The 21,916-nt window shown below is 43.7% G+C and overlaps 2 protein-coding genes and 2 non-coding genes across 4 annotated transcripts; 2 read left to right on the forward strand and 2 right to left on the reverse strand.

Annotated features, from left to right (window-relative positions):
• Positions 1-2,054: 2,054 nt before the first annotated feature.
• LOC115829407 (olfactory receptor 56A4-like) lies at positions 2,055-3,008 on the reverse strand. Its single transcript, XM_030793507.1, has one exon. The coding sequence runs from the start codon at positions 3,006-3,008 to the stop codon at positions 2,055-2,057; it is 954 nt and encodes a 317-aa protein (XP_030649367.1).
• A 2,605-nt stretch (positions 3,009-5,613) lies between these two features.
• trnag-ucc (transfer RNA glycine (anticodon UCC)) lies at positions 5,614-5,685 on the forward strand. The gene has a single exon. It is a non-coding gene; the product is annotated as a tRNA-Gly (tRNA).
• A 3,698-nt stretch (positions 5,686-9,383) lies between these two features.
• LOC115829430 (olfactory receptor 56A4-like) lies at positions 9,384-10,337 on the reverse strand. Its single transcript, XM_030793536.1, has one exon. The coding sequence runs from the start codon at positions 10,335-10,337 to the stop codon at positions 9,384-9,386; it is 954 nt and encodes a 317-aa protein (XP_030649396.1).
• A 9,677-nt stretch (positions 10,338-20,014) lies between these two features.
• trnag-ucc (transfer RNA glycine (anticodon UCC)) lies at positions 20,015-20,086 on the forward strand. Its single transcript has one exon. It is a non-coding gene; the product is annotated as a tRNA-Gly (tRNA).
• Positions 20,087-21,916: the final 1,830 nt, after the last annotated feature.

The raw sequence follows: 21,916 nt of genomic DNA on the forward strand, positions 1-21,916 counted from the left end.
TGCTGGTGATTGTGGGCAATGCCTCCCACCCCATAAACAACACGTTAGCCAAGCTAAAGAGCACCGTTTAACAACAGAGTTACTCAACCCCGGAGTGTAAAGGAACGATGCAGGAGGTCATTCCTGCCGGGTGCTATCAGACTCTACAGTTCACCTGCTTTTGCCAGGCCTGCTGACACTGAACTAATCTTGCTACACTATCTGTACCTGACACTCTGCTCTTTGCACATCAGGACTTCCAGAATACTATAGAGATATATCTGATCACTCAAATATATCAGGACTGCTTTTAAACTGGGACTTACCTTTTTACTTACTATTCTAATCACTTTGCTCTCTGCACACTACAGGATTGACTGTTCCTGGACGTTATTTATCCTCAGCACTTTATGGCTTCATCTGTGCCTTATTCATAACTGGACTATCAGTCAATATCCCCACTTACCCATTCATTACTCTTTCTGCTTATTCATCTTAGCCATTGTGTTCATGTACCTGTTGAGATTTGTATTTTAATGTATCTGGCTGCTATGATGAATTCTAAGTCACAGCTGAACTTTTGTGTTTCTGCTGAATTGCACACTAGCAAGTCTTTCTTTCTCTTGAAAGCATGTGAGCCAGTAAACATAAAGCCCCACCTATCTCTTCATATCGTTTCTGTTAGTAATGACAATAAATGCAAGTATTTTGTGCATGGGGCTGTCGCACAATCAAACTGCTTCATTTGCACGCTGCCCTGGTCACTCGCTAGTTGTTTGTGTCTACTACAATCAAATTGATCTCGGAGGCATGTGGGCAGCTTGAATTCCAACTTCATTTATAACTTCACTCCAGCACCTCCACCGTATACTAAGATAACCACGGTGCACTCACTACTCCTGTGTGACTTTGTATCAGAGATATTTGGGCCTCACTGCCTCTGTTAGATTAGATGAATGTAATTTTGCTATATTATTTATTCATCTCATGTTTCATACTAATTGAACATCTATATGTCTTTTTTCTTTTTTTATTTAAAGTAAAGCTAATCAAAAGACTTTCCTCTTCGTCTCTGTTAATTTTAGGTGAAAATCTCAGCACAGATCATCGTTGTTTGAGGAACATTAAACAATTTGTGGGGGTGATGCTACTCCTAGTGGAGGATGTCACATCACATCACATCCCTACAGATAAACTTAGCAGTTCATCTCATGGCTCTACAGAAGCCCAATAAAAGGGCACAGATTTCAGACCATTTACTGACAGCATCTGTAAGGCAGCTGGCTATCAAACACTGACCAGCAGGAAGCCTGAAAATTCAAGAACTAGAGTCCACAGGCAAAAACTACCTAGAAAGACAGAGTAGAAAAATTGTCCTATTTTGTTCTACATTTGTGACAAGCTAGTATAGGTCATTTTAATATCAGGAGGAAATGTGTTTCAGAATCCTTAGAGGGATATAAACAACATGTTGAATACTGGAATGCACAGCGTAGAGCAGATGTGTAACAGCCCTGTTAGTGCATGTGCTTGCTCTGTTAGATATGGATGATAAGACAGAGTTCATCACACACTACTCAGTGAGCTCTTGTTAGCTTAGCAGAGCAGTTCAAAAATAGAAGTGTATCATGTTTTCATACGGTTACGGGTTTCATGGTAATTCAAAAGCAGCACTGTATGAAATCAAAGCAATAGTATACATGGCCCACTGGTAACCTGTAAAGATAGCTAAATACATCATGTTACTCCTCTGTCTGAGGGTCTATTATTGTCTGATCCTCTGCCATCACACACATTCTATCCACTGCCCTCAACTATATGGAGGTTATATCACACGGGATAATTCCTGGAAAAGGGATCAGATACTATTTGTAAGTTACTTGAAAGCTCTGGACTTCAATTACACCCTGATCCTGTTGATGTTGTTGTGGATGCCAGACACAGAGATATGGGGGAAACTTTAACTGATCGTGTCTCCTTGAAAACTAACATACAAACAAACAAACAAAAAAAAGGTATGAATCATAGTTATAATCAGAGGTAATATTACATAAGATATTACAGTTACCATTACTTTACAATGCATTCAACCTATTTTTACCAAATATGTTCAAAATTTTCTGTTTTATTTCTTTTGTTTGTAGGCCATAGATAATAGGGTTCAAACCAGGTGGAACAACTTTAAAAATGATGCCAGCCATCTTCCTGTGGAATGTGTAGTCAGGGAAACGGTGGAGAACAATGATAGTGAAACCACAACACAGGACGATAATGTAAACAAGTAAATGAGTACTGCATGTTGTCAAAGCTTTACTGTTCAAAGCACTGTTCTTGCTGCGCAAACACACCTCAGCTATTCTTACATACGTGAGAGCGATGCTGCCTATTGAGGAAGTCAACAGCACTGCAGTAAAAGCTAAGCCATATATCTGGTTAATTAACAAATCCTCACAAGACAGCTTAAACAGAGATGGGTTATCACAACTGGGATTTTCAATGGCTGATCTACAGTGGGAGAGGCGAACGGTAAGGCCCAACAGAATTCCCACCAAAACAAATGCCACTCCCCAGGCAAATACAGTCAGTTTAATCACCATTTTGTTGGTCATAATAGTGGGATATCTTAAAGGGTTACATATGGCCACATATCTGTCATAAGCCATGATCATCAGCACAGTGTGAGAGGTTGTCCCAAACACATGAGCTATATACGCTTGAATTACACATTCGGAGAAGGTGATGTATCTCTCTGATGCTGGCTTGACAACATCATAAAGCAAACGAGGTATCAAAACAGAGGCACCCAGTGCATCGTTTACTTGTAGATTACAGAGTAGAATATACATAGGCTCATGAAGGGTTTTCCCCATAGTGATGAGGACAAGCAGTCCAATATTAGACACCATGATGAAGACATAGGCTAGGAGAAAAAGGATGAAGGCCGGATAGAAGGTTTGCTCCGTAACTGTCAGTCCCTCAATAAACAAGATGTTATGGTGAAACATTGCCATGTCTGTTTTGTTTTCCATCTGGTTTTAAAAACAACCTGCAGAAGAAGAAAGAACACATTAACCACCGTTGACAAAATACCTGACTGGAATTCTAGAGAAGTCTAAAACAAATCGAGGCCAAATGTTTTTAGGTCGCATAAATCCAACACTAATAGTGAATCTCAGAGCTTTACAAAAAGCTCTGAAAATCATGCACTCATAAAAACCAAACTACTGAAATAATCTACAAGTTATACTCTACCACCTGAAACAGGGGTAACAGGTTATATGTATCGCTTTAGTTTAATGAGTTAAATGCATAAGTAACTAAATGAATGTTTTCTTTATTTAAGTCTAAAGTTCTCTATAAAATAAAGTCTGCACTCACCCTAAAACATTGACAACTCGTATGAAAAGCAAGACTTTTATATGGGGGCATCAGACTGTCACCATCATTAACATAACATTACTCAGGGGAGCGGATACAGTCGTAATCTGTTAATGTCTGGATTGAGTTTTGAAGGTGTCAGGAAATCGCATAAACCTTGTGCATGTTATTAGATGCGGCGATCAACCCACTGATGCAACACAAGTTAGCAGACAGAGTCAGGTTAAGACATTTCAATTTTAAAAGAAAAAAAGTACAAAAGTGCTTTCAGTAACAAAACAACACAAAGACTTCACATGACTAATGAACTTTCTTGTAACTTATAAATGTATTGGCATAGTGCACTGCTGAAGGCACATCAAATGCTAGAATGAGTATTCTATATAACATTTAAGACTTTGAGTTAACTTGCCCAAATCTTTTCTATTTGTTTGTTAAGACACCAACGAACCACATTCATCGTTTTAATACTCTGTGGGTGCAAGCTAAGAATTGTGATAAAATCTAATTTGAAGGAACCAGCCTTACACCCAACACCCAAATACAATTTGTTCCAGAGAAAGACTGGATTAAAGAGTGGTTGCTGACCCTCGTTACAGAACAATATCAGAGTAAACAAGGCGGACTCTGTGATGAGATGGCTCAAGAATCAGTAAAGAAGAGGTCATGTCTCTTAGAGTAATGAGAAGATAGAGAAGTTCAGGCAAGGAGAGAAGAAATACTCTTTCTTCTAGTATATGGAGAAACAGAAGTGCAAAGAGAGGAGAAAAAAGAGGCATGGAACAGAAAGAATCAAGACAAAAGGGAGGCCCTAGGAGCCCAACAACACCAGTTAGACACCAGGGAGTTGAAGAAATGGGTCGTCCGCCACTCTATACAGTCAGGACTTAAGATGCACTGACTTAAGGCTGAATGGATTTCAAAGCCGAGCACATTTCAGAGGAGGAGATGTATCTGAGGCCTCTGAAAATGCAGCTGTGGACTACAACTGAGTTAACACATTAAGGCCGGATACAACATTTGTGAGATCCCTTTAAGACCATGTGCGACGTTTGCATGCTTCTACCTTTAGAGCTGGATGCGTTTTAGATGATGTCATCGTTTTCAAGGCCTGTTACCAATGAAATGCATCGTGATTCGCTGAAATACACGTGAGGAAGGCAAAATGCTCTGTTTGTTTTTAGCCCATCTTAGCCTCTTAATCTCCATTTGGACCACAAAAACGTTTCTAAAGTTACGCTTCAGACAGTGACAATGGCTTAGTACCTGAGCGAGAGACATTGATGTGCTGCCCTTGCTCAGGAAAACAAGCAAAGCATTTTGTGCTGAAAACAAAGAAACGAAAACAAGCATTTCACCTTCCGCACATGTATTTCAAAGAATCATCGGTCAGAGCTCTTGAAAACGATGACATCATCTAAAACACACAACATCACATCCGACTCTAAAAGGAGATGAACAACATGGTCTAAAGGGGATCACGCAAATGTTGCATTCGGCCTTAATGGGTTAAAGAACCCATACTATGGCAATGTGATTTTACTGAACATGGATCCTGGAAACCGTTCCACAGTACATAGCCTGAGACTAAGGCGAGAGAGGATCATCAACTACCTGCTCAAGTGGACAGAGTTGTCAAAGACTGAGAACACCTTCTGGAGACAGAAGGTGTTTTCATCACATCACATCACATCCCTACAGATAAACTTAGCAGTTCATCTCATGGCTCTACAGAAGCCCAACAAAAAGGCACAGATTTCAGACCATTTACTGATAGCATGTGTAAGACAGCTGGCTATCAAACACTGACCAGCAGGAGGCCTGAAAATTCAAGAAGTAGGGTCCACAGGCAAAAACTACCTAGAAAGACAGAGTAGCAAAAATTGTCCCATTTTGTGCTACGTTTGTGACAAGCTAGTATAGGTCATTTTAATTTCAGGGGAAAATGTGTTTCAGAATCCTTCGAGGGATAAAAACAACATGTTGAAAACTGGAAATATCTGGGAATCTACGTCAGCATATTTGGTATCTTTGTGATTTTTGTTTTTTTTTTTGCCAGTAGGATAGCTAAAACAGCATCTTGGTGGACTGCATTGAACTCGATCACATTATAGTTCCTGGCCAGAGCCTTTTACCCCAGTTGTCAGTTCTTTTCCCAAAAGATTTGTCAAGACTTTACCGACACATTATCAAACTGGAACTGGAGTTATGAGGACTCCTGCTAGATGAATGAATTTGGGAGAAGCACTAATATGTGCGTTGGTGGTATAGTGGTTAGCATAGCTGCCTTCCAAGCAGTTGACCCGGGTTCGATTCCCGGCCAATGCAGCTGTTTTACACTCAAGATAGCACCGTGCGTCCGGCAGCCTGTTGTAGCAGCTCCATGTGTCTTTGTCCTTTTTATTGCATTTTTATTGTTGTATTTAGTACTTGTCGTGTTCAAATAGATTGTTTTATGCTACTGGACATCATCCAACACCAAGATGCTTTTTCAATGGTTTGGATACATTTTATTGCTCTCCTTTCCCCTGGACCACTTCTAATGACTGGAAGCCTCGCCTGCAACTCTGCTGGCATTATCTACACTTGCGATCAGCTGATCGCCCTGCAGTGGTTGACTACTGTGGCCGGAGGAGGAAGTAAGGAGAAGACAGCAGGGATGCAGAGCCGGTTTTGGGAATGAAGAAAAGGAGAAGCAGCGTGTGACGTAATTCACTCAGTAATTGTGAGACTGCAAACAAAATACCCAGGCGCCTTCAATCACAGGTGATTTTAATCATGCTTCTTTCTCCACCGTCCTTCCCTCTTTCTACCAATTTGTCAAGTGCTCAACTAGAGAAAGTAAGACCACTGTATGCAAGTGTGAAAGATGCCTACAGCTCCACTGCCCGGCCCCCTCTTGGCAGATCAGACCATAACTTAGGGGCCACCCACACGACAACGGTAAAAATGGAATTTTTGTGAAAACAGGAAAGTTTATCCTTATGTCCCGACCCTTATGTTGCCGTGTAGACAGGTGAATACGGAACCTTTAGAAAACGAGGACGACACTGGCCCTCATTTACGAAATGAACGTATTACAGAAAACTGGGTGTACGGTCATTTCCACGCAAAGCTCTACATTTATCAATATGGAATTGAGCGGATGCTACGATCAAATCTCACGTCAAATCTCAACTCACGTACGCAAGTTTTGGAGTCACAGATTTGCGGTGCAGCAAGTCAGAGAATTGCTATTAGACCATATATTCTGACTTGCACCTAAGCATATACATCACTTAAAAATATGTGGCCTATGGCAAAACATCTTATTCCTCAAAGTCATGGAAAAGTCACTCAAAAGCCATGGAAATTTATTGATAAAAATGTGTATGAACCCTGACTTCCTGAGGAGGCTCAGGGCCTTCAATGTCTGCAACACGATGCTCCACATGTCCTATCAGTCTGGTGTTACAAGCACCATCTTCTGTGCTGTGGTGTGCTGGGGAGAAGGCATCACAGCAAAGGGCACCAACATACTGAATAAACTCATAAAGAAGGCTGGGCCTGTCATTGGATTCAAGCTGGCCACACTGGAGGAGGCGATGGAGGACAGAATGCTGGCAAAACTGCTGGTGATCCTGGGCAATGCCTCCCACCCCGTAAACAACAGGTTAGCCAAGCTAAAGAGCACCTTTAACAACAGAGTTACTCAACCCCAGAGTGTAAAGGAGCGATGTAGGAGGTCATTCCTGCCGGGTGCTATCAGACTCTGCCAAGCCTGCTGACACTGAACTGCTCCTGGACTAAACTTGCTACACTATCTGTACCTGACACTCTGCTCTTTGCACATCAGGACTTCCAGAATACTATAGAGATATATCTGATCACTCAAATATATCAGGACTGCTTTTAAACTGGGACTTACCTTTTTACTTATTATTCTAATCACTTTGCTCTCTGCACACTACAGGATTGACTGTTCCTGGACGTTATTTATCCTCAGCACTTTATGCCTTCATCTGTGCCTTATTTATAACTGGACTATCAGTCAATATCCCCACTTACCCATTCATTACTCTTTCTGCTTGTTCATCTTAGCCATTGTGTTCATGTACCTGTTGAGATTTGTATTTTAATGTATCTGGCTGCTATGATGAATTCTAAGTCACAGCTGAACTTTTGTGTTTCTGCTGAATTGCACACTAGCAAGTCTTTCTTTCTCTTGAAAGCATGTGAGCCAGTAAACATAAAGCCCCACCTATCTCTTCATATTGTTTCTGTTAGTAATGACAATAAATGCAAGTATTTTGTGCATGGGGCTGTCGCACAATCAAACTGCTTCATTTGCACGCTGCCCTGGTCACTCGCTAGTTGTTTGTGTCTACTACAATCAAATTGATCTCGGAGATATGTGGGCAACTTGAATTATAACTTCATTTATAACTTCACTCCAGCACCTCCACCGTATACTAAGATAACCACGGTGCACCCACTACTCCTGTGTGACTTTGTATCAGAGATATTTGGGCCTCACTGCCTCTGTTATACCACTCTGAATCGCTTAAAATTAAAAACTCACATTAATGTCGATATGTTGCTATTCAAATATCATACCATGCTACCCTGTGTTGTATAAGCTGGGCTGTAGTGTTTTCATTCTTATTTTCAATATCTTATTCTGTGCCAAAACAATGTAGGTGCACCTTGGTGCCGTGCCAGCTTTTGTAACTGCTTAGAAATCACCAAGCAATGAAAAGAATCAGTATAGCCTTTCAGCTTTTCTGACTGAAACCTAACATTATTTATTCACCTAAATTTAACTGCCTCTGGGTATTAAAAGCTTCTGTAAATGACAACACCATGAGCACCTCTTCTGTAATTAGATGAATGTATTTTTGCTATATTATTTATGCATCTCATGTTTCACATTAATTGAACATCTATGTCTTTTTTCTTCTTTTATTTAAATGAAAGCTAATCAAAAGACTTTCCTCTTCGTGTCTGTTAATTTTAGCTGAAAATCTCAGCACAGATCATCGTTGTCTGAGGAACATTAAACAATTTGTGGGGGTGATGCTCCTCCTAGTGGAGGATGTCAGGAAGGCACAGCGTAGAGCAGATGTGTAACAGCCCTGTTAGTGCATGTGCTTGCTCTGTTAGATATGGATGATAAGACAGAGTTCATTACACACTACTCAGTGAGCTCTTGTTAGCTTAGCAGAGCAGTTCAAAAATAGAAGTGTATCATGTTTTCCTACGGTTACGGGTTTCATGGTAATTCAAAAGCAGCACTGTATTACTCATGACTGGAACAAAGATTCAGCAGCCGTAGCAAGTCAGAACATTCTGTAATGCGACTCATACACATACATAAAAACCAGACTATTCCTGTAAACAAAATCTGTAAACAAAAGTCCATTACAAGTTCAACCAATAAAACAACCAGTGATTCTCAGACACTACTCTTCCCTCTATAATTACAGAGCTGTAATGCACTTATGTTCGTTGATCACACATGTAGTTAAGACCATGCAACTCTACCTGCTGCTCACAATATCATCATATCAGATATCAGTGCCTCAAAACATGACGATAACATGCGAAGACAGAAAAAACCATCCTACATTTCCAACTGTTGAAAACTGTTGGAATTTAAAGCAATAGTATACATGCCCCCCCAGTAACCTGTAAAGATAGCTAAACACATCATGTTGCTCCTCTGTCTGAGGGTCTATTATTGTCTGATCCTCTGCCATCACACACATTCTATCCACTGCCCTCAACTATATGGAGGTTATATCACACGGGATAATTCCTGGAAAAGGGATCAGATACTATTTGTAAGTTACTTGAAAGCTCTGGACTTCAATTACACCCTGACCCTGTTGATGTTGTTGTGGATGCCAGACACAGAGATATGGGGGAAACTTTAACTGATCGTGTCTCCTTGAAAACTAACATACAAACAAACAAACAAAAAAAAGGTATGAATCATAGTTATAATCAGAGGTAATATTACATAAGATATTACAGTTACCATTACTTTACAGTGCATTCAACCTATTTTTACCAAATATGTTCAAAATTTTCTGTTTTATTTCTTTTGTTTGTAGGCCATAGATAATAGGGTTCAAACCAGGTGGAACAACTTGAAACATGATGCCAGCCATCTTCCTGTGGAATGTGTAGTCAGGGAAACGGTGGAGAACAATGATAATGAAACCACAACACAGGACGATAATGTACACAAGTAAATGAGTACTGCATGTTGTCACAGCTTTACTGTTCAAAGCACTGTTCTTGCTGCGCAAACACACCTCAGCTATTCTTACATACGTGAGAGCGATGCTGCCTATTGAGGAAGCCCACAGCACCGCAGTAAAAGTTAGGCCATATATCTGGTTAATTAACAAATCCTCACAAGACAGCTTAAACAGAGATGGGTTATCACAACTGGGATTTTCGATGGATGATCTACAGTGGGAGAGGCGAACGGTAAGGCCCAACAGAATTCCCACCAAAACAAATGCCACTCCCCAGGCAAATACAGTCAGTTTAATCACCATTTTGTTGGTCATGATAGTGGGATATCTTAAGGGGTTGCATATGGCCACATATCTGTCATAGGCCATGATCATCAGCACAGTATGAGAGGTTGTCCCAAACACGTGAGATATATACGCTTGAATTATACATTCGGAGAAGGTGATGTATCTCTCTGATGCTGGCTTGACAACATCATAAAGCAAACGAGGTATCAAAACAGAGGCACCCAGTGCATCGTTTACTGGTAGATTACACAGTAGAATATACATAGGCTCATGAAGGGTTTTCCCCATAGTGATGAGGACAAGCAGTCCAATATTAGACACCATGATGAAGACATAGGCTAGGAGAAAAAGGATGAAGGCCGGATAGAAGGTTTGCTCCGTAACTGTCAGTCCCTCAATAAACAAGATGTTATGGTGAAACATTGCCATGTCTGTTTTGTTTTCCATCTGGTTTTAAAAACAACCTGCAGAAGAAGAAAGAACACATTAACCACCGTTGACAAAATACCTGACTGGAATTCTAGAGAAGTCTAAAACAAATCGAGGCCAAATGTTTTTAGGTCGCATAAATCCAACACCAATAGTGAATCTCAGAGCTTTACAAAAAGCTCTGAAAATCATGCACTCATAAAAACCAAACTACTGAAATAATCTACAAGTTATACTCTACCACCTGAAACAGGGGTAACAGGTTATATGTATCGCTTTAGTTTAATGAGTTAAATGCATAAGTAACTAAATGAATGTTTTCTTTATTTAAGTCTAAAGTTCTCTATAAAATAAAGTCTGCACTCACCCTAAAACATTGACAACTCGTACGAAAAGCAAGACTTTTATATGGGGGCATCAGACTGTCACCGTCATTAACATAACATTACTCAGGGGAGCGGATACAGTCGTAGTCTGTTATTGTCTGGATTGAGTTTTGTAGGTGTCAGGAAATCTCATAAACCTTGTGCATGTTATTAGATGCGGGCGATCAACCCACTGACGCAACACAGGTTAGCAGACAGAGTCAGGTTAAGACATTTTTAATCTTAAAAAAAAAAAAGTACAAAAGTGCTTTCAGTAACAAAACAACACAAAGACTTCACATGACCAATAAACTTTCTTGTAACTTATAAATGTATTGGTATAGTGCACTGCTGAAGGCACATCAAATGCTAGAATGAGTATTCTATATAACATTTAAGACTTTGAGTTAACTTGCCCAAATCTTTTCTATTTGTTTGTTAAGACACCAACGAACCACATTCATCGTTTTAATACTCTGTGGGTGCAAGCTAAGAATTGTGATAAAATCTAATTTGAAGGAACCAGCCCTACACACAGCACCAAATATAATTTGTTCCAGAGAAAGACTGGTTTAAAGAGTGGTTGCTGACCCTCGTTACAGAACAATATCAGAGTAAACAAGGTGGACGATGTGAATGAGACGGCTCATGAATTAGTAAAGAAGAGGTCACAACTCTTGGAGCAATGAGATAATGTGTTTTTCAGTCAGATTGCTTCTCCTTCAGAGCAGGATCCAAGTAAGGCTTTGTTTTAAATTGCTTCACTATCCGCAATTTCTCGTTTTTCTCTTGTCTCTGTTGCTTGTTATTTGCCTGAGTTGCCATGATTTCTGTTTGCTCTGCTTACTCTGTTGTCGTTCACCGTATATAACTTACTTCGTGCTAGATTCTTTTGGGTTCGCTTTGACCCAGGTTCTCTGTCAATTTATAACTGTGTGCTCTGTCTGGTAGCGTCGCTAGCTTATTTTACTAGGGAGTTTGAATTGAATTCCTGTCGCATCAGCTGTTGAGTTGCTGATTTGCGTTTGTTTGTTTGTTACTCTTGGCCACAGCCGATTTCCGGTTTGTTCTGGTTCCTGAGGGGGCGGGGCTGTAGCCAGCCCACATAATACCGATCCTCATAGCACTTGCTGTTAGTGTGTGCATTGTTCATCAGTCACATTGATTCTCCTTCAGAGCAGGATCCAATTTACAATTTACAATTTGGTATTTGGCAGACGCTTTTAGCCAAAGCGACTTACAATCAGTGCATCAGTCGGATTCCTAATACCTCATAAGCAGAGATCACAATAAGACTGAGCGTCAGCTTACCCCTTCGTATTGCGCCCCTGGGATACTTTGACAAACATAGATACAAGACGAGCTTTTTTTTTTTTTTTTTAATGTAAGGAAAGGGAGGTTAGGCAGTGGGGGACAGGTGGGTTCTGAAGAGGTGGGTTTTCAGCTTCCTGTGGAAGATGGTAAGAGATTCAGCAGTCCTAACTGCATGAGGGAGGTCATTCCACCACCGCGGGGCGATGGCGGAGAAGAGGCGTGGTCGGGAGGAGCGGCTGCCGGGTTCCTGAAGTGAGGGGACCGTCAGTTGAGCAGGAGGGTTTTAGTAGGGGTATACAGAGTTATTAGGGACTGAAGGTATGATGGGGCGGAGCCTCTTGTGGCCTGGTAGGCCAGCACCAGTGTCTTGAACTGGATGCGGGCAGCTACCAGAAGCCAGTGGAGCGCAGTAAGGAGTGGAGCAGTGGACATGAGAGTGCTTAGGGAGTTTGAATACCAGGCATGCAGTGGCGTTCTGAATGAGCTGGAGCGGCCTGATGGCGCAGGTCGGCAAGCCAGCCAGTAGAACGTTGCAGTAGTCCGGGTGGGAGATGACAAGCGCTTGGACCAGGAGCTGGGTCGCCTGTTGTGTGAGGAAGGGGCGGATTCTCCTGATGTTGTATAGGGAGAATCTGCAGGAGCGAGTGACTGCCGCGATGTGACCGGAGTAGGTCAGCTGGTTGTCAAGGGTCATGCCAAGGGTTTGGAACACCACAGATCCCTTGATGGTGATTGCAGTGTCGATCGTTGGGGAGTTCTTAGCGGGAAAAAACAGAAGCTCCGTTTTCTCCAGGTTGAGTTTGAGGTGGTTAGCGGACATCCAGGAGGCAATGTCAGCTAAGCAGGCTGCGATACGAGGCTGAACCTAAGAGTCAGAGGAGGGCGGAAGGAGAAGAACAGCTGTGTGTCATCAGCGTAGCAGTGGTAAGAGAGACCATGGGTGGAGATAACTTGACCGAGTGATCTGGCGTAGAGAGAGAAGAGGAGTGGACCAAGTACAGAACCTTCTGAGACTCCAGTGTGGAAAGGGTGGGGGGAGGAGACCGATTCCCTCCAAGAGACCTGGTAGGAACGGTCAGAGAGATAGGACTTGAACCATGCGAGTGCAGATCCCGCAAAGCCCAGCCCAGCAAGGGATGAGAGGAGAATCTGGTGGTTGACTGTGTCAAATGCTGCGGAGAGGTCTAGGAGTATGAAGACAGAGCTGAGAGACTTCGCTCTGGCCAAGTGGAGCTCCTCCGAGACAGCAAGGAGGGCCGTCTCGGTGGAGTGGCTGGCTTTGAATCCAGATTGATTCTGATCCAGGAGATTGTTCTGGAGAAGATATGGAGAGAGTTGGTTATATACTGCACGTTCCAGGGTTTTGGAGAGAAACGGTAGGAGAGAGACTGGACGGTAGCTACTGACATCAGCTGGGTCCAGAGTGGGCTTCTTAAGCAGTGGCTTGACCCGTGCCCTCTTCAGGGCAGAAGGAACTGTGCCAGTAGACAGGGAGCTGTTGATCAAGGACGAGATGAAGGGCAGAATGTCGTCCGAGATGGCCAGAAAGAGAGGGGAGGGATGGGATCTAGAGGACAGGTAGTAGGACGATGGGATTTTATAAGTAGGAGAGCTTCAGAGTCAGATAGAGGGGAGAAGGAGGAAAAGATGGGGGGGCGGAGGGTGCAGGATCCGAGGTGGGAGGGGATGGGGGGAGTCGCAGATGTCTTTGATCTTCTTCTTGAAGAAGGAGACAAAGTCATCAGCAGATAGGGATGAGGGAGGAGGAGGAGGGAGGAGAAGGTGGAGAAGTGTTAGAAGAGGCAGAATTGATCCTGGAGTGGAAGAAGGTAGATTTGGCAGAGGACAGGGTAGAGGAGAAAGAAGAAAGAAGAGAGTGGTAGTGGGATAGGTCGTTGGGGGATCTCGATTTCCGCCATCTCCGTTCAGCCGTGCGAAGTTTGGCTCTGTCAGCATGAATACTATCAGTCAGCCAGGGACTGGGAGCGGAGAGGCGACCTGGTTTGGTGACAGGGGGGCAGAGGGTGTCCAGGGAGGAGGCCAGTGGAGAAAGGACCGTAGAGGATTTCTCCTCCACGGGAAGAAGTGAGAAGGCTTCCGCAGATGGGAGAGAGGAGCAGACCATAGAAGAGAAGGCACTAGAGGAGAGGGTGCAAAGGTTACGCCTAGCTGAGACTGGCAGCGTGGGAGCAGAGGATTTCAGGGAGGGTGAGATCGAGAAAGAGAAAGACATGAAGAAGTGATCTGAGGCGTGGAGCGGTGTGACCGTGAGATCAGGAACATGGCAGCCTCTTGTGAAGACAAGGTCCAGCTGATTGCCACCCTTGTGCGTTCGGGGGACTCCGCGTGGGTAAAGTCAAAGGACTGAAGGAGGGAGAGTAGGCCATCAGTGAGGGCCAGAAAGTGCAGGGACAGCATGGAGGCTTGAGCAGAGATGAAATGCAAAGATTTGGTTTGTTTGTTTGTTTGTTTGTTTTCACAAACAGACTGCAGACTCAGAGAGCAGGATCTCCAGTGCCCAGCTGTGTGTCTATGAAGAGTCACTGGTCCATGCCTGAACCTCCAAACTTCAATAGAGAAATGACAACAGTAGTGTCAGCAGAGCGCGGCAGATGGATGAGGTTAGACAGGTTGCGTCCACGAGGATGCAGCAGCTGTCACCTGTAGAGATTGTGAGAGGAAACTCGAACAGGAATAGGGAGATGACACATGATTAGTGTGTGTGTGAGAGGGACAAAGACAATTGGGAAAGTGTGGCAGTATCAGAACAAGGAATCCGCATTAATAGGTGTAGTTGCCCAATTACATAGATAAACAGAAGGAGGGGGACAAAGGTATTTAGAGAAGTAGGGTAGTGACTACTTGTGACTACAGCGTTCGTGGCTTAAGGGCTGGCTACAGCCCCGCCCCCTCAGGAACCAGAACAAACCAGAAATCGGCTGTGGCCGAGAGTAACAAACAAACAAACGCAAATCAGCAACTCAACAGCTGATGCGACAGGAATTCAATTCAAACTCCCTAGTAAAGTAAGCTTGCGACGCTACCAGACAGAGCACACAGTTATAAATTGACAGAGAACCTAAGTCAAAGCGAACCTGAAAGAATCTAGCACGAAGTAAGTTAAGGCGCTTTCGCACTGGAGGAACTTTTCATAGTTCTTAGAACTGTTGGAGAAAGTACCCCCTTTTTGGCGTGTTCGCACCGCAGGAACTTAGAACTATTTTAGTTCTAAGAACGCCGTTTTGAGGGGCTTTTTTAGCCCCTACTCCAGGGTAGGTACTTTTGCAGCACAATAGGAACCTTGTGACGTAGGTGTACAGCCATTGGCCCAGACGCAGGTATACGATGATTGCAACCGCCATTTTTAAAGATCCGTGCAAAATATAAAGTCTTAGAACGTATTTCATTTAACTTTTGATATTCATGTCTCAAAATGTCTGGAATTGTAGGAGGGGGCACATCGTTTTTATGTTTTATTTTACCGGTATTTTATATCCCCCAAAAATGACCATTTTGCAATGTCCAATGTATATTTGTACATTGAAGAGGTAGCGTACACTCCGCTTCGGTAGGTGCTTGTGTGTCCGCTTGCGTGGCTGTGATCCGCATTTTAACCTAAAATAAGAATGTGTTTATCCAGTTTACGATTTTAGGGCTGCGGCGGGGGAAAAAAAACACGATGCCGCGAGCAAGGGTCAGGCACAAGCGCTATGCTAGCACCCGAAAAGTACTATGCCCATCAAGTCATTCACTGCTACTGCGCTGGTAAATGCATAAATGCATTGGGAAATTATTTTCTCCATTGGACTGGGTCTATCACCATACAGTTTTATTTTCGTTAATGAGAAGGCAGTTATAGGTTATCTAATGTGCAATCAATATTTCTGTCATTCAAATTCAATAAAACTCATTGCGTATACTGTAGTCTAGTTTGTCGATTTCTTTTGCCGCAGTAATGGTTCTTTTTTTCCTTTTGGAGGTATTTAAAAGGTCTTAAAAGTCATTAAATTTGTACTTCAAAATGTGCAGCTATCCTGGTTAGTCATAAACAACAGCTCTTAGCTGCTATACCGTCGGCCGGCTTACGTCACTTCAGCGTTCCTACTGGCGGTGCGAAAGCAAACAGAAAAAAGGCCCTAGAACGAATGTAGTTCTAGGGGAAGCTCCACAGGGGGTAGTTCCTATCGAATTAGACCCTAGAACTGTTCGGTGCGAAAGCGCCTTTATATATGGTGAACAACAACAGAGTAAGCAGAGCAAACAGAAATCGCGGCTACTCAGGCAAATAACAAGCAACAGAGACAAGAGAGAAACCAGAGATCGCAGCTATTGAAGCAATTTAAAACAAAGCCTTACTTGGATCCTCCACCTTCTCCTCCGTCCTCTCTCCTCCTCCTCCTCCCTCATCCTTATCTGCTGATGACTTTGTCTCCTTCTTTGAGAAGAAGATCAAAGACATCTGCAACTCCTTCCCCCCATCCCCTCCCACCTCGGATCCTGCACACCCCCCCCCCCACTATCTTTTCCTCCTTCTCCCCTCTATCTGACTCTGAAGCTCTCCTACTTATAAAATCCCATCGTCCTACTACCTGTCCTCTAGACCCCATCCCCTCCCCTCTCTTTCAGGTCATCTCGGACGACATTCTGCCCTTCATCTCGTCCTTGATCAACAGCTCCCTGTCTACTGGCACAGTTCCTTCTGCCCTGAAGAGGGCACGGGTCAAGCCACTGCTTAAGAAGCCCACTCTGGACCCAGCTGATGTCAGTAGCTACCGTCCAGTCTCTCTCCTACCGTTTCTCTCCAAAACCCTGGAACGTGCAGTATATAACCAACTCTCTCCATATCTTCTCCAGAACAATCTCCTGGATCAGAATCAATCTGGATTCAAAGCCGGCCACTCCACCGAGACGGCCCTCCTTGCTCGGAGGTCTCTCAGCTCTGTTCTCATATTCCTAGACCTCTCCGCAGCATTTGACACAGTCAACCACCAGATTCTCCTCTCATCCCTTGCAGGGCTGGGCTTCGTGGGATCTGCACTTGCATGGTTCAAGTCCTATCTCTCTGACCGTTCCTACCAGGTCTCTTGGAGGGAATCGGTCTCCTCCCCCCACCCTTTCCACGCTGGAGTCTCAGAAGGTTCTGTACTTGGTCCACTCCTCTTCTCTCTCTACGCCAGATCACTCAGTCAAGTTATCTCCGCCCATGGTCTCTCTTACCACAGCTGTTCTTCTCCTTCCCCCTCTCTGACTCTTAGGTTCAGCCTCGTATCGCAGCCTGCTTAGCTGACATTGCCTCCTGGATGTCCGCTAACCACCTCAAACTCAGCCTGGAGAAAACGGAGCTTCTGTTTTTCCCGCTAAGAACTCCCCAACGATCGACACTGCAATCACCATCAAGGGATCTGTGGTGTTCCCCACCACAGCAGCCAAAAACCTTGGCATGACCCTTGACAACCAGCTGACCTACTCCGGTCACATCGCGGCAGTCACTTGATCCTGAAGATTCTCCCTATACAACATCAGGAGAATCCACCCCTTCCTCACACAACAGGCGACCCAGCTCCTGGTCCAAGCGCTTGTCATCTCCCACCCGGACTACTGCAACGTTCTACTGGCTGGCTTGCCGACCTGCGCCATCAGGCCGCTCCAGCTCGTTCAGAACGCCACTGCACGCCTGGTACTCAACCTCCCTAAGCACTCTCATGTCACTCCACTCCTTACTGCGCTCCACTGGCTTCCGGTAGCTGCCTGCATCCAGTTCAAGACACTGGTGCTGGCCTACCAGGCCACAAGAGGCTCCGCCCCATCATACCTTCAGTCCCTGATAATTCCATATACCCCTACTAGAACCCTCCGCTCTACGACCTCTGGTCAACTGACGGTCCCCTCACTTCAGCCGCTCTTCCCGACCACGCCTCTTCTCCACCATTGCCCCGCGGTGGTGGAACGACCTCCCTCATGCAGTTAGGACTGCGGTGTAGTTCTTTTTTTGACCATGTGGGGTCCTCAGTCTTAGTTTTGTGCCTGTTTAGTCCATTATTGTTGTATTGTTTTCACCTGTGTCTTGTTCTGTCTATTTATTTAAGCCTTCTGCTCTGTTCAGTTCTTTGCTCAGTCTTGAGTTGTTACCACATGTGCAATTCCTGATCAAGCTTTGTTGTAAGCTCTGTGAGTTTTTTTTTTTTATTATTATTCTCTGTTGTTGAACCTCTGTTTTGCCTGTTCTTGGGTTAAGATTTTGCCTGCCGTCTCCTTGGATTTTTTGCTGGATATTTTTGCTTACTGGTTTTGACCTCTGCCTGGAACTGATTTTTGATTTTGTCTGACTCTCTTGGATTCCTCTGCCCTGATTTATCAATTAAAAGGAACCACTTTACTGAATCACTTTTGCCTTGCTCTCTGCATTTGGGTCTTACACTTGGTGGCATAAGGGTAAAGCACTGGGCTTCCAAGCTCTCCGGGTTCAATTCCTAGGTCAATTGTTACATGTGGAATCTCTTACCATCTTCTGCAGGAAACTCGGAACCCACCTGTTCCCAACTGCCTAACCTGCCTTTCTTTACTTGAAACTGAAGAAATGGGTCGTCCACCACTCTATACAGACAGCGCTGAAGCTTGGATGCTTCCCAGCTTTGCAGATGGCAAAGATCATCCAGACAGCTACTTGCAATGTTTAGAGAGGACTTAAGATGCAGTAAACTGACTTAAGGCTGAATGGATTTCAAAGCCAAGCACATTTCAGAGGAGGAGATGTATCTGAGGCCTCTGAAAATGCAGCTGTGGACTACAGCTGGGTTAACCCATTAAGGCTGGATACAACATTTGTGAGATCCCTTTAAGACCATGTGCGACGTTTGCATGTTTCTACCTTTAGAGCTGGATGCGTTTTAGATGATGTCATCGTTTTCAAGACCTGTTACCAATGAAATGCATCGTGATTCGCTGAAATACACGTGAGGAAGGCAAAATGCTCTGTTTTTTTTTTTTTTTTTTTTGCCCGTCTTAGCCTCTTAATCTCCATTTGGACCACAAAAACGTTTCTAAAGTTATGCTTCAGACAGTGACAATGGCTTAGTACCTGAGCGAGAGACATTGATGCGCTCCTCTCGCTCAGGAAAACAAGCAACGCATTTTGTGCTGAAAACAAAGAAACGAAAACAAGCATTTCACCTTCCGCACATGTATTTCAAAGAATCATCGGTCAGGGCTCTTGAAAACGATGACATCATCTGAAGCGCAGTGACATCACATCCGACTCTAAAAGGAGATGAACAACATGGTCTTAAGGGGATCATGCAAATGTTGCATTCGGCCTTAATGGGTTAAAGAACCCATACTATGGCAATGTGATTTTACTGAACATGGATCCTGGAAACCGTTCCACAGTACATAGCCTGAGACTAAGGCAAGAGAGGTGTTTATCACATCACATCCATCCCTACAGATAAACTTAGCAGTTCATCTCATGGCTCTACAGAAGCCCAACAAAAGGGCACAGATTTCAGACCATTTACTGACAGCACGTGTAAGGCAGCTGGCTATCAAACACTGACCAGCAGGAAGCCTGAAAATTCAAGAACTAGAGTCCACAGGCAAAAACTACCTAGAAAGACAGAGTAGCAAAAATTGTCCCATTTTGTGCTACGTTTGTGACAAGCTAGTATAGGTCATTTTAATATCAGGAGGAAATGTGTTTCAGAATCCTTAGGGGGATATAAACAACATGTTTGAAAACTGGAATTATCTGAGAATCTACGTCAGCATATTTGACATCTGTTGTGATTTTTTTTTTTTGCCAGTAGGATAGCTAAAACAGCATCTTGGTGGACTGCATTGAACTCGATCACATTATAGTTCCTGGCCAGAGCCTTTTACCCCAGTTGTCAGTTCTTCTCCCAAAAGGTTTGTCAAGACTTTACCGACACATTATCAACCTGGACCAAAAGTAAATATCCACAAAACAGAGTTATGAGGACTCTTCATAGATGAATGAATTTCGGAGAACTACTGTTATGTGCATTGGTGGTATAGTGGTTAGCATAGCTGCCTTCCAAGCAGTTGACCCGGGTTCGATTCCCGGCCAATGCAGCTGTTTTACACTCAAGATAGCACCGTGCGTCCGGCAGCCTGTTGTAGCAGCTCCATGTGTCTTTGTCCTTTTTATTGCATTTTTATTGTTGTATTTAGTACTTGTCGTGTTCAAATAGATTGTTTTATGCTACTGGACATCATCCAACACCAAGATGCTTTTTCAATGGTTTGGATACATTTTATTGCTCTCCTTTCCCCTGGACCACTTCTAATGACTGGAAGCCTCGCCTGCAACTCTGCTGGCATTATCTACACTTGCGATCAGCTGATTGCCCTGCAGTGGTTGACTACTGTGGCCGGAGGAAAGCCCTAAATTCTGGAGGAAGTATGGAGAAGACAGCGGGGATGCAGAGCCGGTGTTAAATGGAGAATGAAGAGAAGGAGAAGCAGCATGTGACGTAATTCACTCAGTAATTGTGAGACTGCAAACAAAATACCCAGGCGCCTTCAATCACAGGTGATTTTAATCATGCCTCTTTCTCCACCGTCCTTCCCTCTTTCTACCAATTTGTCAAGTGCTCAACTAGAGAAAGTAAGACTACTGTATGCAAGTGTGAAAGATGCCTACAGCTCCACTGCCCTGCCCCCTCTTGGCAGATCAGACCATAACTCAGGGGCCATCCACACGACAACGGTAAAAATGGAATTTTTTGTGAAAACAGAAAAGTTTATCCTTATGTCCCAACCCTTATGTTGCCGTGTAGACAGGCGAATACGGAACCTTTAGAAAACGATGACAGCACTGGCACTCATTTACGAAACAAACGTACGACAGAAAACTGGGTATACGGTCATTTCCACGCAAAGCTCGGCATTTATCAATATGGATGTGAGCGGATGCTACGATCAAATCTCACGTCAAATCTCAACTCACGTACGCAAGTTTTGGAGTCACAGATTTGCGGTGCAGCATAGTGGCAAGTCAGAGAATTGCTATTAGACCATATATTCTGACTTGCACCTAAGCATATACATCACTTAAAAATATGTAGCCTATGGCAAAATATCTTATTCCTCAAAGTCATGGAAATTTATTGATAAAAATGTGTATGAACCCTGACTTCCTGAGGAGGCTCAGGTCCTTCAATGTTTGCAACACGATGCTCCACATGTCCTATCAGTCTGGTGTTACGAGCACCATCTTCTGTGCTGTGGTGTGCTGGGGAGAAGGCATCACAGCAAAGGGCACCATCATACTGAATAAACTCATAAAGAAGGCTGGGCCTGTCATTGGATCCAAGCTGGTCACACTGGAGGAGGTGATGGAGGACACAATGTTGGCAAAACTGCTGGTGATCCTGGGCAATGCCTTCCACCCCGTAAACAACATGTTAGCCAAGCTAAAGAGCACCGTTTAACAACAGAGTTACTCAACCTCAGTGTGTAAAGGAGGGATGCAGGAGGTCATTCCTGCTGGGTGCTCTCAGACTCTACAGTTCACCTGCTTTTGCCAAGCCTGCCGACACTGAACTGCTCCTGGACTAAACTTGCAACACTATCTGTACCTGACACTCTGCTCTTTGCACATCAGGACTTCCAGAATACTATAGAGATATATCTGATCACTCAAATATGTCAGGACTGATTTTTAACTGGGACTTACCTTTTTTACTCACTATTCTAATCACTTTGCTCTCTGCACACTACAGGATTGACTGTTCCTGGACGTTATTTATCCTCAGCACTTTATGCCTTCATCTGTGCCTTATTCATAACCGGACTATCAGTCGATATCCCCACTTACCCATTCATTACTCTTTCTGCTTATTCATCTTAGCCAGATATTACTCAGACTTCCTATTTTGTTGCCTCCCAACCTGGAATTAA

This window comes from Chanos chanos, chromosome 16 (genome assembly GCF_902362185.1).
Source record: "Chanos chanos chromosome 16, fChaCha1.1, whole genome shotgun sequence".
Lineage (NCBI taxonomy): Eukaryota > Metazoa > Chordata > Actinopteri > Gonorynchiformes > Chanidae > Chanos > Chanos chanos.

Bases quoted from the DNA above. Each gene is read 5' to 3' on its own strand.
- LOC115829407 (XM_030793507.1), bottom strand. From the start codon at position 3,008: ATGGAAAACAAAACAGACATGGCAATGTTTCACCATAACATCTTGTTT.
- LOC115829430 (XM_030793536.1), bottom strand. From the start codon at position 10,337: ATGGAAAACAAAACAGACATGGCAATGTTTCACCATAACATCTTGTTT.